Below are 17,605 nucleotides of genomic sequence, written 5' to 3' on the forward strand. Positions count from 1 at the left end.
GAGTAGAGAGGAGAGAATGGGGGACAGGATGAGGGGAGAAGGAGGGTGGAGTTCGAGCATATAGGAGGTTGGAAAGGGTGCTATATGAGCTGTCGGAAAGAGCGGTACTGATGGGCTTTGCTTATGATGGAGGCTCATCTCCCCCAGTTATGACAATGGGAATTTACGCTGGGAGCATTTCAAGTAGTAGGTGTAAATCGTAGAAGAAGAGGTTGAGGTGAGCTAGGTTGGTTGTATGGGAGGATAGTAAGTAGGGTGGGAGCAAGAAGCTTAAAAGGGAGAAGAGAGTCAAAAGCAACAGGGGCAAGGGTCGATGGTGTGACTTTGCTAATCATGAGTCCAAAACTGCAGCGTTTCATAAGAGAGCGGGGAGTAAGAGAAGTTCACTCTTTCACATAGGAAATAATGATGTTATTGTCATCACTCACGGTTACATAGTTTCTCTTGGTTTTATAATGCAACCAACCTATTTGTGCCACAGTACTGTGATTCCGATTTTATTTGCTGTTTTTTAGCTGTTTGGGCCCGTCTCCTCAATTGTTTAACCTTGTCCCTCCGTCTTTCGGTATATATGTACAGTATAATATGTGGGTTGTATTTTACTGTGTATTATGTATCTTTCTTTGATACTAGCCCGCTCCCTTTCAAGATAAAAAGCCAGACTGTTCAGCCACTCTACCAATTCTGAGCATTGGAGCACACTTGATTGATACCTTGCTGTTTCATTAAGGAAGTATTCATGCACTCCTCATCGGAGGACTGTGGAAACACTCTATCGTCAATTCTCTCTTTCTATCTAGGTCAACGCCGTCAAGTTCAGATATTTTGGTGCAAAGAATCTACTCATTTGCAACAAAAAGGCTGCCCTCATAAATCTTGACATTTGGCAGGCCAAATCCCCACCTGTCGGCTAAAGACTGTAGTCTCTTAATAGAAGTCATACTCGTGTTGCCTTACCATAAGAGATCTTTCAGAAACTTCATGAGTGATTCTGTACATCGAGATTATTTAGAACATACAAAGTTCTTGGCACAATATTCATCATGATACTGTAACGCTCACCTGACTCCCACGGAGGCGCTGGCCTGGTTCGCGCTGCTGTGACCTCTTCTAAGGTGATGCGCAGGGTTCGGAAGACGGACTGGACCGGGCCCACAAATCTGGCTTGTCTGGCTCGCAGAAGTATCCTTCTGTAGGCGAAAATAGGGGATTAACTGTCTGCGGGGTAATGCAATCAGCCTCCCACTTTCCCCTCTCACCCTCCTCGAAACCCTTCTGTGATTCCTCGTAGCGTCTCACCTTAGGGTCTGGAAGGACGAGCTCTCCATCCTGCTTCTGATGCAGGGGCGCGTTGGTATCCAGTTACTTCACTGGATTTTCGGATTGGTGAGAACCGAACTTGCTTGGCTTCCAGGTAAGTTCTTTTTGATAAGAGGTTCCCCTTGTGTCCATGCATTAATGTACTAATGCTAGTGTCTTTTTCCCCATAGGGGCCGGGGTACGGAATGCCGGGGAACAGGCTCCGACCCGAGATGAGAGGTGAAATCCTTGTAGAAATCAGGTAAGTCTTTATTGGGCGTTTTTTGGTAATGTCTTTTCATTCGCTCATTAACGCTGATGTCTCTTTTTCCCCTAGGGGCCGGGGTCCGGAAATGCCAGGATGCAGCGCGGACCCGAAATGAAGAGGGAATGAATCAACAGGTAAGTCTTAAGATGGAGATTTAGCTTTCCTTATTCCCTTCTCTCTCTCACCTTTTGTTCTGGTCTTTTTCTCCCTAGGCGCTGGGGCGTGACTGCGAATCCGGATGATCGCTGCTGAACATGGAGGCGCCCAGTAAAGGTGAGTGGAATGCGGCGCTGCATCGATCGACGCGATGAGCTTTTAAATAAAAGTCTTCCTTTTCAGGATTGTCAGCGAGATGTCTCCGGGATGCGGATTTAGCAGGCAAGGACTTTTCCTTCTTCTGTTCTCTTCTTCTCTTCCTTTGCAGGTCATCCAGGATGCTGGCAGGCGTGGCAGAAGTCAGGATGCAGGAGCAGACACGGTGAGCGTCCAGCTGCTAGATGCAGAACAACGCGAAGCACGTGTGGCTGTTCGGGTGGGGTTTAAATAGCCTTGGAAGAAGTTCCAGGTATGTATCCTTCCTCCAATCAGGTATGTATCCTTCCCCGACCACGCCCGGATGGTAAATTAGTCCCACAGGTAAAGTAGTTCCTTTCAGGCCTCAAGGAGGCCGGGATCCTGCAGCATGGTCTGCATCAGGTAAGTGCACCCAAGCACATCCATAATGAGCCTGGCACCTATGGCGCCAGGACTGATGTCTTTTATGAGCCTGGCGCCATAGGGCCCCTATATGGGGTTGCTGGGTCCTTCCTTGGGGACTGGATGTCCGCTTTCGGGGACGCAGGGCTTGAACCGGCTCCCTGGGAGCGGGCATCATGACAGATACTAGTCAAGTTTATCATATGCATAGTTTAGTCAAATGCCACCTGCTGATGTCAGTCTGGATGTCATATGTTACTGGATTGACATTGTTTAATAGAAAACATTTGTTTTATTTATTTATTTATTTTATTTGGCACTTGTAGAAAGCATTGAGCCCAGAGGCATCTGCACTGTATTTGTATTTGTATTTTATTTGTTTGTATAGTGCACCAGGCCCACGGGCAACCGGGTGCATATCTTAGATCAACAGGTACATGAAAGAGTTACAACAATCAATTACATTCACACGAGAAAATAAGTTACATCAATCAAATGACGTTCATAAAAGTACTGTACATAACAATGCAGTTTGGTAAGAAAAAGGTGGATAGGATCAGATGACATGTGAAGGCAAATGGTCACATGTAGCGGATAGCCAAAGTTTGGCTTTGTGTTTGAATAGGGTGGGTGAGGGTAAGGTTCTAATGGTGAGTGGCAATGTGTTTCAGAGTTTGGCAGCTAAGACTGGGAAGCTAGCACCTCCAGCTGTCTGTAGTTTGTATCTGGGGATCGTGAGGCATTGTGCTTGGCAAGATCTGAGTGATCGTGTAGGTAGATACTGAGCGAACCGAGAGGCTAGTTAGATGGGGGCCTGGTTGTTAATACATTTGTAAATAATGGTTACATTTATGGACAAAATAACAAAACAAACAGTCCACATGCATGACACATGTGTCTGGTTGCTGGGTACAGGAGGGCGCAGTCCAAACATATGGAATTAACACTTATGTGGGTGAGCAATAGACCTACCTGATAGGGCAAGGAGGCCGACAGCGGTTAAGGGTTTTGCGTGAATAACCAAGTTTTGAGGCTTTTGCAGAAGGTTCAGAGGAATGATTCCGATCTAAGTGCAAGCAGGAATGTGTTCTAGTGTTTAGCAGCCACCACTGGGAAGCTATAAACACTGGAACGCTACGGCCCTATCTTTGTCTGCATAAATCTAAGGATGGAGAGGTGGTGTGAGTGGGCAGCCGGGTAGGACTGTTGGATTGTGATTTGGTGATTTTGCTCAATAGGTATAAGGGAGCAGTGTTGGACTTTGATCTTGAACAAAGTGTGTTCCTAGATAAGAAATATCCGTTTTGACAAAAGGAGTCTCAACCATCTTCTAATTCCATCACATTGAAAATGCCATTAAGATTTTTCTACATTGGTTATTTGCGTCAGATGTTTGCAGTATCTCTGAAACTGACACATCTGTTTCTTCAACCTATGGATGAATATGGTCTGCAGATATCATTGTTTTGAGCTTATAAGCATTTCCTCAGATACATTTGAAGTTTGGGTGACCAGATTAAGCAATGTTGGAAAAACCCCACAGCGATATTTTGTGTCTCTGTACATTTCAAAACTCTCAGTTGTGTGGCAATTTATGATAATCGAAGTTCAAGATCTGTTAAAACGCCCTCCAGTGTTCTGGAACAGTCTCCTGCCAAAGCAAAACTTCTTTAGCACATAATTAAATAGCCAGCTCACATTGTGACATTTATTTCTTAGTCGATATTCAGGGGTACAGTGGTCTTAAGATTTCTGATTTTTCAGACGTGCATTACATCTTCTAGTGGCCTAGTAGTGTCAATAAATAGTCACCCTTTCACAAAATATATTCGTGAGCACTATGTTTTAGTTAATTGTCTTGTGTCAAAATCGATAGTGATGCCAGTCTGCCATTTGCACACTTTTGCAATCTATGCCCTTAGGTGGAAACTTTATTGCCACATTGAAGTGGTTCTTGTTCTTTTTATCACTATACATTTCACAAAGGATTGAAACAACTTCCTTTTCATACGTCTTGTACACTTCTCCCAAAAGCCTATGAGTGGTGTAGTTTCCCCTTGGGGGCTGTGTGTATTGCTACGCTTAGTTTAGCTTTAGTTACCTATTTGTTTGTGTGCAATGCTTCCACTTCTGAAAACTGGTATGCTTTTCCGCGAGGAATTTCCTAATATGTACATCTACAAATCATCTAGAAAGAAATGACCTTTAGCATTAACCTGACATGGGAAAGGCACCATGGCCAAGAACAGGCCCAAGGGTCGGGTCACTAATGAATGGGTATTCCATTTGTGCTACTTTGATTAGGATAACATTCTAACCATCTTGTACATACATTGAATATGTGCAATGTTCTTGCTAGCATGCTATGGAAATGCTTTGCACTGAAACAGAAAAGTGAAATGATTACTTTTAGCACTTGCTGGTAAAAAGTTCAATACATTTAATTTGACTAGCATGGAAGAATGTAACAAAGAAAGACATACAATGTAACCAAACCTCAATGCTGGCCATACTCGGATTACGAAGTGTACATGAAACCTTTATGATGTAATGAATTAGGATGGTAAATTAGGTAACTGCAATGTAAATTGGGGCCAATAAGACATTTTGAAAACAACAATGTTGTACAATTCAGTAACTTATTTAAAACGTTTTTGTTGCAAAAGTATTTGGTGCTTGAAAGGAAGGCATTTAAATCACATACATATGGCCTGATCTGTTATTGAAAGGAAAATAATTCCAAGAGATTTAGTATCCTAATGAATAATGGAGTAAGTCCAATTATTTAAATCAGAAAAACACAACTGGAAATAGTTGCGAATTCTCTTACCGAGGCTCTTATACACATGCTGTGCATAGATCAATGATTCAATTATGTGAACAATTGCCTTTTGTTTTTCTAGGTTGATAAAACAAAGCAGGTTTCTGTTTACCATGAAGTGATACGCGGAGAGGGCATCTTGCCTGATGCTGGCGAGTACAAACCCCCTTCTGAGACTCTGAAAAGCCGAGACTATTATTCAGACTTCCTAGTAACGCTGGCGGTGCCCTCAGCGGTGGCACTTGTCCTCTTGATAATCCTCGGATACATCATGTGCTGCCGAAGGGAAGGAATGTGAGTACCCTCAAAATGTCAAGAAACACATTTAGGCTTTGCAGTGGTCATACAGCATGTGCAAACGTTTACAAAATGGGGGCTTCCTAAACTTCACAAACATACACTACAATGCATAATTAATCACACTAGGTGTATCTTTGTGTGGCCAGTTACTTAAATAGACACGAATAAAGTCTATTAAAGTCCTTGTGGATTTAGTTAGAAGTACACAAAAATTAAAGCCCATGCTATCCAGTTAGGAGGCTTTGTTATTCGAAGTCTACTCAGATAATGCTATTGTTATTGATTTTTATATTCATAAAAAAGAATGAAACTACATTTAAAAATATTTTTTTTATATCTTTCATTTGCAGCTTCTAAACACTCCTAAAATCTAGTACAGTAACTGAAGCAGAGGAAATGTATATAAATAAATAATAATTTAGCATTTATATAGCACTATGAACCCTCAGGTATCTGAGCGCTGCTTATTATTACCCACGGTGTGGTGCTCATTTATCGACCTCGGAAGGATGAAAGGCTGACTTTGGCCCTGCCGGGATTCGAACCTGCGTCAGCAGGCTCTGCAAAGATGTCAAAGCGAGCGCTCTATTGCTGTGCTATAGACCAGATAGGTCATTATAATTTGCTCATGATCATCCAACATGAAAATTGATTATTTTGATTACTATATATTCTCATGATGCCATCTATAAACGATTTGGACACCCTTCCCAAAGGCAATATGGAGCTTGTGTCACAAACAAAAGTAAGTTGCTCTAACCATTGCGTACTTTGGCAGTGTTTTGACCTTGCCCTTGAAAAAATATCAATTGTCTTGTTATTTGGGGTCTGAAACGTTTGACTCTCCAGATGTGTTGGACTACAGCTCCTATCCAGCCTAGCCTCCATAGTCAATGGTGAGGGATCATGGGAGTAGAAGTCTAAAACATCTGTGGAGCTGCAGGCAAGATGTTATAAAATAAGTCCACTGGATCACTTGGGAAGTCTCAAGTAGAATGTTTAAGAACGTGCAAATAAAGATGGGGTGAAAATGACCAATATACTTTCAGTTTGATAACAAGAAACATACCAAGACAACCCCACTTCAGAAAGTATACTATTTTGTGTTAGGATTATGAAAAGGTCAAAGCAGCAAGTACCTCAGATCCTTTCATATTTCACATGCATCTCTATTTCTTTTATTCATTTGAATTTATTTAAGACATCGGATCGTTTCTTAGCCTGCATTTCCCATGTCTATGTTTGTGCATCTCTGTCAGTCACCCTTGTCACATTTTGTTTCATGAACTCCCATCAACGCTTTCCCATTGCATACACAGGGGGCCAATGCTACTGTGCTCCATTGAGAGGGACCAACAACAACATTTACGCCCCAGGAAGATGCACCCATCCGCCAGCAGTTCAAATGTTCCAAATATTAATGCTATTATTTAATTCAGAAATTTTGTTTTGATTCTAGGGTAAAGAGAAACTTGCAAACACCAGAGTAAGTGTCTCCTTTCCTGTTCTTTTCATTATCATTTAATTTTAATTTCTCAGTAGCTTCTCATATTTCATATGTGTGTCTCATACTCTTTTTTTCTTTCTGCCACCTTGGCCCATGGTTTACTTTCCATCCATGAACGCTGCTTAGTACACCCAGGGTTAATAAGGATAAAATACTTAAATAGGATCTTGACACTTTTAACAAAGCACTGTACTATTGAAGACAATTCCACTAGGTTAAATTCTTAGGGAATTGTTTTGATCCCAATTCCCAGCAAATTCTTCCAAGATGATCTTTCAGTTAAGACACTTTCTACGGTCGCATATTGCCCCCTAACAATCAGTCAGCATAAATGCAACAAAGGTTTTTAGCACATTTTCTGTTGTTTGTACCATTAATTTAAAGACAGCTGGCAAAGCATTTAAAGGACAAACGCGACCATATTGTGACGCAAAATGGAAATGTTGCATTTTCAGATAAATTGGATGTTCACGGTAGCCATTCTGGCTTTTTAGCTGAAACCACTGTGCATGCTGGGACTTGTAGGACCAAGGCTATCTTGGAAAGCTACACGTCACAGCATGTTGAGAAGCCACGAATGGAGAAAGGGGTGCCTGATCACAAGAGGCCAGTTGGCTATGCTGGTTTTGTTGTAATTGCTTCTCGGCCACGGTCTGTTGGCGTTGTGTTTTTGTACATGCTGCAATGAATAAAGAGCGCTAATGTTGGCTAAAATATCTCTTCAATACTAAAGTAAACCACAAAATGAAGCATTCCATTTTTTACCTTGTTCACATTTGTTCTTTCTCTGATAGCATCCAACTAGTCCACCACAGTGCAATTCAGAAATCTACCAAGGAATTACGGGACATGTCCAAAAACAGAGAGATAGCATGGCCCCTTTCGACGTTGCCTGTCTTCCATCCAGTAACTGGGGAGATTATACCTCCCCGCTTCACAGATAACTACGACAATACCAGCATGCCGCTGATGCAAACCCAGCAGTAAGTCAATTTTGAACATTAACAAGTTATCATACGTTTCTGACAAAAACCCAAGTTTCTAGTTCAAAGAAATACTTTTCACTTGCTTTTCTTTTCACCTAGCCGATATGAGAGTTTGGGCCTCATTACACGGTAGGCGCTAAGGCTTTACCGGTACCGGTATTTTACCGGTACCGGTAAACCCTTACCGCCTTACTACGAGGTCCCTTTGCAGGTTGGAGAATTTAACGCCTGCTTTTTGCAGGCGTTAAAAACTAACCCGCAAAGGGACCAGGGAGCTAATTACGGTACCGCAATTTGCGGTGCCGTAATTAGCACCTTCCACATTCCCATTATGCCCTATGGGGCAAAAATGGGAATGGGGAAGGGCAATGGGGGAAGGGGGAATTACCGCCCCACCAACCTTGGAATAGGACGGTAATTCCCCTTTCCACCAAGGCGGTGCTGGTATTTTACCGGCATGGACCAAGGTGCCAATAGCACCGTGGTCCACCGCCGTCCGTGTAATGAGACCCTTTGAGTTTTTAACAAAGCCTGCTTGATTGACCCTCCCCACACTCCGCCCATGTAAATTATCTACTGCAGGAACTTTTTGTTATGGTATTAGGCTATTACCGTTATGGTCTATGGTACTTACTAATGTGCGGTTACTGCTCAAACTCTATGAGAGGGTAATTGGGCTGCTTGCCAATGAAAATCTGCTGGCTTCACCAAGGCCACTCAGCCAGAAAAGGGGCAACGTGAATTGAACAAACGAGCCCACAAGGGACACATGAGCAAAAATCTAACCAAAAGGAGCCTTACGGCCAGTTTTTGGTGGCCGGGCATGGACGCCATGGTAGATGAGGATGTGATGCTATGCATGCCTTGCAGTGTAAGTGACAAATCCCTCAAAACACAGAAGGTGGAGATGGGTAGTGTGTACATTCCCGAGAAGGCATGGGAAAGGGTTGCAATCGATTTCATGGGCCCTATGAGCATGTTGGGACGAGAGCATACGTTTGCCATTGTGTGGTTGATTATGCGTCAAGGTGGTTTGATGTGGAGTTTGTGGAAAGTATCCCAACCAGAATTGTGATTGAGTACCTGGTATCCCAAGATCATCATATCTGACAACGATGTTCAGGTGGTGTCGAGTGAAATGAGGCAGTATATTGAACTACATGAAATTAAGAACCACCGCACAGCATTATACAACCCTAGGGCAAATGGCTTAGTCGGACGCACTAATCGGACAATCAAGGAAACTATCCAGTTTTGCAGAGCGAATGGCATGGATTGGAAAAACTGCATGCGTGAAATGTTGATGGCTCACTGCGACACACCACATGTGTTGACGAAGGTTTCACCGTTTGAAATTATGAGAGAGAAGCAAGTGCGCTCTGACCGATATCTAAATTGGTTGATGGATAACTGCATCATGGAGAAGCATGAGCGCATAGTGGTAGAGCGAGCAGTAAGGGTGGGTGATGTCTTGAGGATAAAAAAACTTTCAGAGTACCAAAATGGTGCTCACAATACTTTGAACACATTAAAGTGATAAAGGTAGGCAAAAAACATGTTGTAACCAGTGATGAGAAACATTGGAGCATGAATCGTGTGGCTATTGTGAGACACCCCGAAGTAAGGAACGTGTTGTGGAGAGTTCAGGTTGCAATACGTTAGAGGATGAATGGTATAAGGAAGGATTACTAGACAATGAGTTAGAGTGCAGTGTGGAGTCTGAAGAGGAAGAGAGCACCAATGGTGAACAGATGACCGCATCCATTCGCAAAAGTCGAGATGGCGCTCTACCCACTTACGTGCGTGCACAGGCTAACAAGCGGAGCTGCAGGGACTGTTAGCAGTGGCGGGGTTACAGGTCGCACGAGAAGACCAACAAAATGGGATGACTAGGAACTCTACAAGTGTCCTTTACCTACAACCTTGTACTTTTCTGCAGTCCAACATAATATGTGTAGCTATATCGTCTTTTGACGTGCCATTATATCATTCATACTGTACCTATTTCGTGCACAGCACCTGCTCACCACTGTATTTATTGCTGCATGCTATTTTAGTTTTAGCAACCTTCTATGTTATTGCTATCCATAAGGAGGAACGGATGTTGTGTCCATCCTTCGGTGCGCGCAATGGAATCCTCACGTACTAAATTGGAGTGCCATTGTGTGCACCAAGGCGGTGACGGTTGTCCCTTGACAGTTGGTCAAACTGCCATTACAACTTTTGTCTTACGGAGTGAGAGCGCGCTTGGGTCTTGTATTCACCCTAACCTAAATAAAACTATTTAATCAAACGACGATTGTCGTTTGTCTTCACTACACGAGCTCCACAAAAGGGAAATCATTGGCTCACTCCAAGCAGAGGATGTCACTCATCTTTGACTCCCTACCCTTCCACAGTGTGATCCCAAAATATATTCTCTTATGTTCCTGTGCAGGCACTTTTAAACCCATCTCTTTTAAAATGAATGTTGAACTTCAAAAGTTAAGCATTATTCAGGGCCGTAATTTTACCAAAATGCCAGAGGTAGCGGACGTGACGTCACATGACCCTTGACCTCTGATGACATTACAGGAAGTGGTGTCATTTGACCTCACCCCAAAGTGTCATCATGGGAAGCGATGAAACACAACCTTTTACCCCTTAACAAAACAGGAAGCAGCATCACATAGCATTGTTCCTAAGTACACTATGAAAAATATGGTTACAATATCGCTGTAACGTGATAATTATTTCATACAAGAATGAATCTGCTATTTGATGAAGAAGTCTATGGGACGTTAAAAAACGAATGCCTTGTATTATCTGACCATCTGATGAAGTCTATGGGCATTTGAAAGATAACCCATCATACCATCTCATCAGAATTCTTTCAGGTAGTTGTATAACAGGTATTATAAATTGAATTTCTTGGGAAATGTCTGGCATGGTACTTTTTATGTGTTTAGCTGTTCTTGTAACATCAGCTTTATTGTGCCCCAATAGGACCAGTTGGCTATATTGCATAACAGAACCAAACTAACCTAACCTAAACCTGATCGTACCATCTTGGTTTGCACCTACCGGAAGAAGGATGAGTGGGTAGTTAGATTGTAAACAGTATTGAACTCTTGCACCCGTTTGGGACTTTATCAACAAGTATGTCGGTTCCGATTGTGACATGGAATTTTAGAAAATAGGCCTCGTTTGTGATGGAATATGGTTTCAGATGAAATAGCTAATTTTGATCATGATGACCAAAGAAAGTAATATGAACTTTTCATAGCTTCCCTCACAGATTTGGGTACATATGGGGGTGTGCCTTGAAAAGATATCTGTTTATTGGTTGCCGTAAGAGACCGAGGAGCAACAGTTTCTTATTGACTGCCTTATTGGACCATCAAAATCTATTAGAATGTGTTTGCATGTATGATAAATGATATGATATGATATGGCATTTGTAACGCACCTATGCACAAATGTTTCAAGGTGCGACGAGGCAAGAAAGGGGGAACTGAGGGAGGACAGAGACACTGATCTTACTAGGTCAAGTAAAACTGAGATTGCGCAAGTGCAGGCGAGGGGAAAAGTGCCAGGGGAAAGGGGAGGGGCAGTGCTGTACATGGGATCAAAAGAATAACGAGATGTGTGGCCCGCAGGTGGCAGGTGCAAGGCTAAGTGCAGACAGCAGGTGTCAAAAAGTGCAGGTAGGGGGACTGTAGGGTTAGAGAGACAAACCCAAGTGCAAGGGTTGCCGGGAGGCAGTGCAGGTGTACAACTGGGCGGGCAGGGACCTGGGACCAAAATCAGAGGGTAGCAAGGTGACGAGTGCAGTATCAAACAGGAAATTATCAGGGGAGAGGAGGAGAGAAGGCAGAAGCAAAGAGGAAGGTTTTGAGGTGCTTCCAGAACCGGAGATGGTTCTCCTCAATTTTCAGAGCGGCTGGGAGGCTGTTCCAGAGGGAGGCCCCAGCCGAAGAAAGAGATCTATCACCAACTCATTGCTTGGAGAAGCGACTGACCCTGAGGGAGTTGGAGGTGGAGGACAAAGAGCTTGAGTAGCAAGGTATTTATGAAGCGAGAGATAGAGGTATTGAGGATCCAGGCCTCAGAAGGCCTTGTGGACAATGCAGAGGGTCTTGAACATAATCCTTGCAGCCACTGGGAGCCAATGCAGAGAGTTCAGTGCTGGAGAGATACGATCCCTGGGCTTGAGGCCAAGGACAAGGCTTGCAGTCCTGTTCTTGATGAGTTGCAGAGGGCGGACAGTAGAAGCAGGCAGATTTAGAAAGAGGCTGTTGCAGTAGCCCAGCCTATAGAGAACCAGAGCCCTGGAGACAGTGAGCTTCTGGGGGAAGGAGAGGAAAGGAAGACTACCTCTGAGGAGGTGCAGTTGGTAGTTTGACTTCTTAGAGATGTCTGAGATCTGAGGAGAAAAGGAGAGTGCAGCGTCAAAGATGACCCCCCGAGGTTCTTAGCCCCACAGATGTGAACAGGAAGAGGGTCAAGGGAGGCCGGCCAGAGAGTGACAGGAAAGGAGTGTGCAGGTGTGCCCATGAGGAGAATCTCTGTCTTACTGGCATTAAGGCAGAGATTGTTGGTGGCACACCACTCCTGGATAGCAGACAGACAGAGATGAGAGAAGGACAAGAGGTGGCAGAGGGGAGCCTGAAAACAAGCTGAGTGTCATCCGCATAGCACTGAAAGTTGGAGCAGAGAGTGGCATTGCGGTGGACGAGAGGTGCCAAGTATGGTTGAACAGCCAGGGATAGAGGTTAGACTCTTGGGGTACACCATAGTTAGAGAGTGAGATAGAGGAAAGGAAGGACCCAAGTTGGACTTTGGAGGGTCGATCAGAGAGGAGCAAGGTCAGCCAGGCTAGGGCCTGATTCGGTGATAACCAGGTTATCACAGAGACAATTGAGCAGGATGGCATGGTTCATCGTCTCAAAGACAGAAGAGAGATGGAGTAAGATGAGGACAGAGGGGAGATTAGAATCAAGGTTAGAGAGCAGGTCTTCACTGATGTTCAGGAGAGCAGTGTCCATGCTTCTGGCTGCTCTGAAGCCAGACCGATGGTCATAGAGACAACCAACAGATTCAATGTGAAGATTAAGCTGGGAGATGGTCAGCTTTTCCAGGAGTTTGCCCAGGAAAGGAGTGATGGAGATCGGCCGATAGTTAGCCGGGCAGGAGGGGTTGCTGAGGGTTTCTTGAGAAGAGGGTGCACAAGAGAATGCTTCAGGGGAAAGGGAAGGCCCCAGTGGTGAAGGAGTGGTTGCTGAGGTCAGCCAGGGAAGGAGCAATGGTGTCAATGTGGTCCTTGATGGTTTTGAAAGAACAGGAAAGAGCCTGGTTTGGATGAGACTTTCGTAGATCGGACTTGTCTAGAAACCTCATCAAGGAAGAACAGAGGTGGTCACAGGGGGGTTGAAGGTAGAGGAGAGAGCAGAGGGAGGAGGAGGAGAGGACGAGAGGGTGGACAGGATGTCATGGGTTTTAGAGAGGAAATGAGAAGCCAGGGCCGTGCAGAGGGCCTGGGAGGAGACAGGAGATGTAGAGACTACAGCAGGATTGGCCAGCTCCTTGCAGATTTTAAAGAGTTTGGCCGAGTTGTTAGATGCTGCAGATACGCGAGCTTGGATGTGGGCTCTCTTCTTAGTGCAGACAGAAGGCAGATATTGCTTTTGAAGCAGGCGACAGGCCAGTTTGTCAGAGGATGCGCAAGAAGCTAACCATTTCTTCTCAGCCTCCCTGCACTTGCGTTTAAGGGTGACGAAATCAGAGTCATACTAGGAGTTGCACTTGGTTTTGAGTTTCAAGCGGATCTTCATGACAGGGACAAGAACATCAAGAATATCAGAGATAGAAGAGTGGTGCATGGACAGGTTGTGCCTGGATATGAGTCAGCCAGAGGAGGAGTAGGGGGAGAGAAAGTCGCGGCGAAAGCCTCATCTGACAAGCTTCATGTGTCGGATGACCAAGAAGGTAGGTGGCAGTGCTGGAGTTGGCTTGGCCTGAGGGGTAGAGCGGGAGAGATGGGAGGGAAGGAGAAAGTGATCACTCCAGGAGAGGTGGTGAGGGGAATAGAGAGGGGGAGGTCTGAGAAGATCAGAAAATCCAGAGTGTGCCCTGCAGAATGAGTTGAGCCAGAGGGGAGAATAGAAAGAGAGAGAGAGTCGCAGAGGTCACAAAAGCGTCCCGAGGAGGGACAGGAAGCATCCATGTGGATCTTAAAGTCTCCAAGAAGGAGGAGTTGAGTGGTCAAGGTCAGGAGAGAGGAGGTGAGGTCCGCCCATTCAGAGAGGAAGGAGGTGATCTGACCAGGTGGCCGTTAGATAGTAGCCACAGTAATAGAGTGTCCAGGAGATAGAGAGAGAGCCTGCAGACAAGGCATTCGAATGAGGAGTAGGCCTGACAGAGGCAGGAATCCACTCCTGGAAGATCGAGGCTACACCCCCTATGGGACAGTTGGATCTGGGCGCGGAGAGGATCTTGTAGCCATCAGGGAGGATAGTGTCAAAGCTTGTGACCTAGCTGGCCATGAACCATGTAGTTTTAATAATTAAATATATTATTTTGTTAAGGAGGGTCTTTTTGACTCTAGTTTCAGGCATTGAAATAGGGATACCTTTTTTAGGTCTTGCTAGAGAAACTTAACATTTTCTGTAAGAGCTCTTGAAAATACATAATAGAGGGTTCCTAGTGTTAATCACCTGCTCTGTGATGCAGCAAGAGTGCATCACAATGAAAGCTCTGCTATAACGTTATCCATTTTATAGGAGTAAATTAAACTGTTTAAGTTGGGGTGAGATTTATTGAATGATGGTTTTAAAAGCATTTGTCACATGTCTTATGTATTAATTTGTTAACTGCTCTCCCTGTGATTTTGTCTTGTGAGAAAAAACAGGCTCCCGTTTGCTATTATTTATTAATTAATTATTAGTATTATTATTATTATTATTATTTTGTTTGATTGCAGACCCAGTTTAGAGAAGCAATGTAGTGCTTTACAGAGGTATACAACAATAAAGATACACAATGGAGCGCTTTACAGAGGTATACAACAGTACAGTTGCATAACAGAGCGCTTTTCAGAGGTAACAATAGAACAGACATACAGGGGGGTAGAGGGATAGGGTATAGACAGAGGTGCACAGCTGTACAGGGGTGGTCGGGAGAAGATGGGTGGATGGGGTACAGTAATTCAGATGGAGCGGGGGGCGACTTGATGGCCTATGTGTTGAGGAAGAGAGACTGCTTGAAGGGGTGGGTCTCAATTTCTTTTCTGAATTGTAGGAGCGTGGGGGCGAGTCTGATACGGACAGGGAGGAGGTTCCATAGTTTTGGGGGCGTAGGTAGAGAAGGCTTTTTTTTTGGTCTTTTCCTTTTTGCAGTGGCAGATTTCAAGTCTGCATGTGTCCTGGTGGTTTGTCTGCCGGAGATGCTGAGCTTATCCACAAAATAGCTTGGTGACTTGAGGGTGACTGCCTTATAGATGATGCAGCAAGACTTGAAGGTAATGTGTGCGTGCAGTGGGAGCCAGAGAAGATTGATGACGGCTGGGCTGATGTAGTCATATCTGCGTAGACCCTTGATGAGGCATGCGGCTGCATGCAGGACACTTCTCATGGGCCCAAGGGAGGAAGATGGGAGGCCTTCGAGGAGGGCATTGCCCCCATCCAGGTGTGATAGGACCAGTGCTTGAACAGTGGATCTAAAGCTGTCCGGAGGGAGGAAGTGCTTGACTTTCCTCAGGGGGGGAGAGTTGATACCAAGCTGTCTGAGTTTTTTTTAGCTATGTGTGTCTTGAAGGAGAGGTGTTTGTCGATGTGGAACGCGATGGACTTGGCACAGGAGGTGAGCTTGGGTGTGGGGCCTTAAGAGTTCATGGTTGATAGCCAGATCTGTATGTCTATGTGTTTGGTGTTGTTGGTGAGGAGTATGAATTCGGTCTTGGATGGGTTGAGCTTCATGTAGGCACTGGACACTGAAGACTGGATCAGCATGAGGCAGGTTTTGAGCCAGTGGATGTCCTTGATGGAGTCAATCTTGACGTATAACTGTGTGTCGTCAGCGTATCGGTGGATGTGGATGGTGTGTGTTGCTAGGAGGACTCCCAGTGGCTAGATGCATAAATTGAAGATCACTGGGAAGAGAATGGAACCCTGCGGGACACCACAGGTAATGGGTAGCAGTGGCAACCTAGTGGGGTCCATCTGAACAATATGCTGGTGGTTGGCAAGGTAGGACTTGAACCAGCGTAGGACAAGGTTGCTGAGCCCCATGTGCTGATGTAGGGTGTGCGTGAGCGCCTGTTGGTCCACTGTGGCAAAAACGGCTGAGAGGTCGAGTACAACCAAGAGGAAGGGGTGGCCGTCATTAAGGATGTTAAGGGCGTTGTCGACCACCTGTATGGTTGCCGTCTCTGTGCTGCATCTGGATCTGAATCCAGATTGGTAGGTTTGGAGAGATTGTTGGTGTCGATGTGCTGCTGCTGTTTCACAGCTGCCACTTTCTCGATGATCTTACCTGGGAAGGGAAGATGAGTGATGCGGCGATGTTGTCGGGATCCAGAGTGGGTTTCTTTAGTAGAGGGAGGATTTTTCCAGTCTTTAGGGTCGATGGGAACGTGTCTTGAGTTAGGGAGATGTTGATTATCTCCAGGTAGGGAACGAGAGCTTCTGCGGGCAGGGTCTTGAGGATGGATGCTGGGAGGATGTTGTCTGTATACGATGTGGCTTTCAGGGCGGCCAGGGTTTCTACCAGGTCCTCTGTAGAGAGTGTCTTGAATGTTATCCAGGGTCTGGAGATTTCACAAGGAAGGACATGAGATAGGTCAGTGGATGCAAAGCTGGTGCCTATGTGCTGGCGAATCATGCTGATTTTGTCGTTGAAGAGGGTGTTTATGCTACCTTGGTGATGCTACCACTGAACACATAGTCATGACTAAAAATTACAAATGCACACACACAATAGGCAGTACAAAATGCATATGTATTTATTGTACTTTTGAATGAGGTAACAAGAGGTTTTGATAAGAAACTCTTAGAAACCATAACAGATAACAGGGCAGTCCTGGAACAGGTGCCATGAAAAGGAGGGACAGTTCGTGAGCATTTGAGTGAAGGGGAGTATTTGACACAGAAACCTGTGACGAGACAAGTCCCATGATGCACAGCAGAATGAGGAGTATGGTAATTGCAAAGACACATTTGCAGTCGATTTCAGTACAGCTAGATGGGCAAGGAGTAATATGAGAGCAGAAATATCATGGACCTTCCAGGCAGAGGAGGTGCAGTTTGAGCGCAGATTAAAAACAGAGGATTGTGTCCCCTACTCGCTTCTGAAAGGAGGGGTAGGAACAATGGGTCTTTGAAACCACCTCTGGCTCAGGGGTCACAAGGACAGGTCCAGGTCCGGTAGTCGCGAAGGAGGAAACCGTGGTACCATTTGATACCTGTGTCAACCGGCAAATGCCATTTATAATGAACCTCCTTATAAATCTCATATTGGCATCTCTTTGTTGACCCTGTGGTTGACTGAATGCACAGCCTTTTTCGTATGATTTCAACCTCCAAATTAAATAAACACGTATTTATATATGTGCGGCAGTATGCAAACCTATTGGCCATTAGTTACTGATGTGTGCCTATCGCTTATATGCAGGTGACATAAGTGGGCATTTATGAATTTGTTTGTATGCAAGTGTGCACCTTTGATGTCCTCGGCAATTGAGGATACCATAT

The 17,605-nt window shown here is 44.8% G+C and overlaps 1 protein-coding gene across 6 annotated transcripts in view; it reads left to right on the forward strand.

Annotated features, from left to right (window-relative positions):
• SGCE (sarcoglycan epsilon) overlaps window positions 1-17,605 on the forward strand; it is a 449,332-nt gene that overhangs the window by 375,476 nt on the left and 56,251 nt on the right. For 3 of the 6 annotated variants that reach the window (XM_069648566.1, XM_069648564.1, XM_069648570.1), the window contains exons 7-9: window positions 5,167-5,378; window positions 6,844-6,870; window positions 7,686-7,874. In XM_069648566.1, the coding sequence (XP_069504667.1) occupies window positions 5,167-5,378; window positions 6,844-6,870; window positions 7,686-7,874 (428 nt within the window). The remainder of the gene's footprint in view (window positions 1-5,166; window positions 5,379-6,843; window positions 6,871-7,685; window positions 7,875-17,605) is intronic. The other 3 variants (XM_069648569.1, XM_069648565.1, XM_069648571.1) reach the window with 1 other exon arrangement.

This window comes from Ambystoma mexicanum, chromosome 2q (genome assembly GCF_040938575.1).
Source record: "Ambystoma mexicanum isolate Mex_15411 chromosome 2q, UKY_AmexF1_1, whole genome shotgun sequence".
NCBI classification, from domain to species: Eukaryota; Metazoa; Chordata; class Amphibia; order Caudata; family Ambystomatidae; genus Ambystoma; species Ambystoma mexicanum.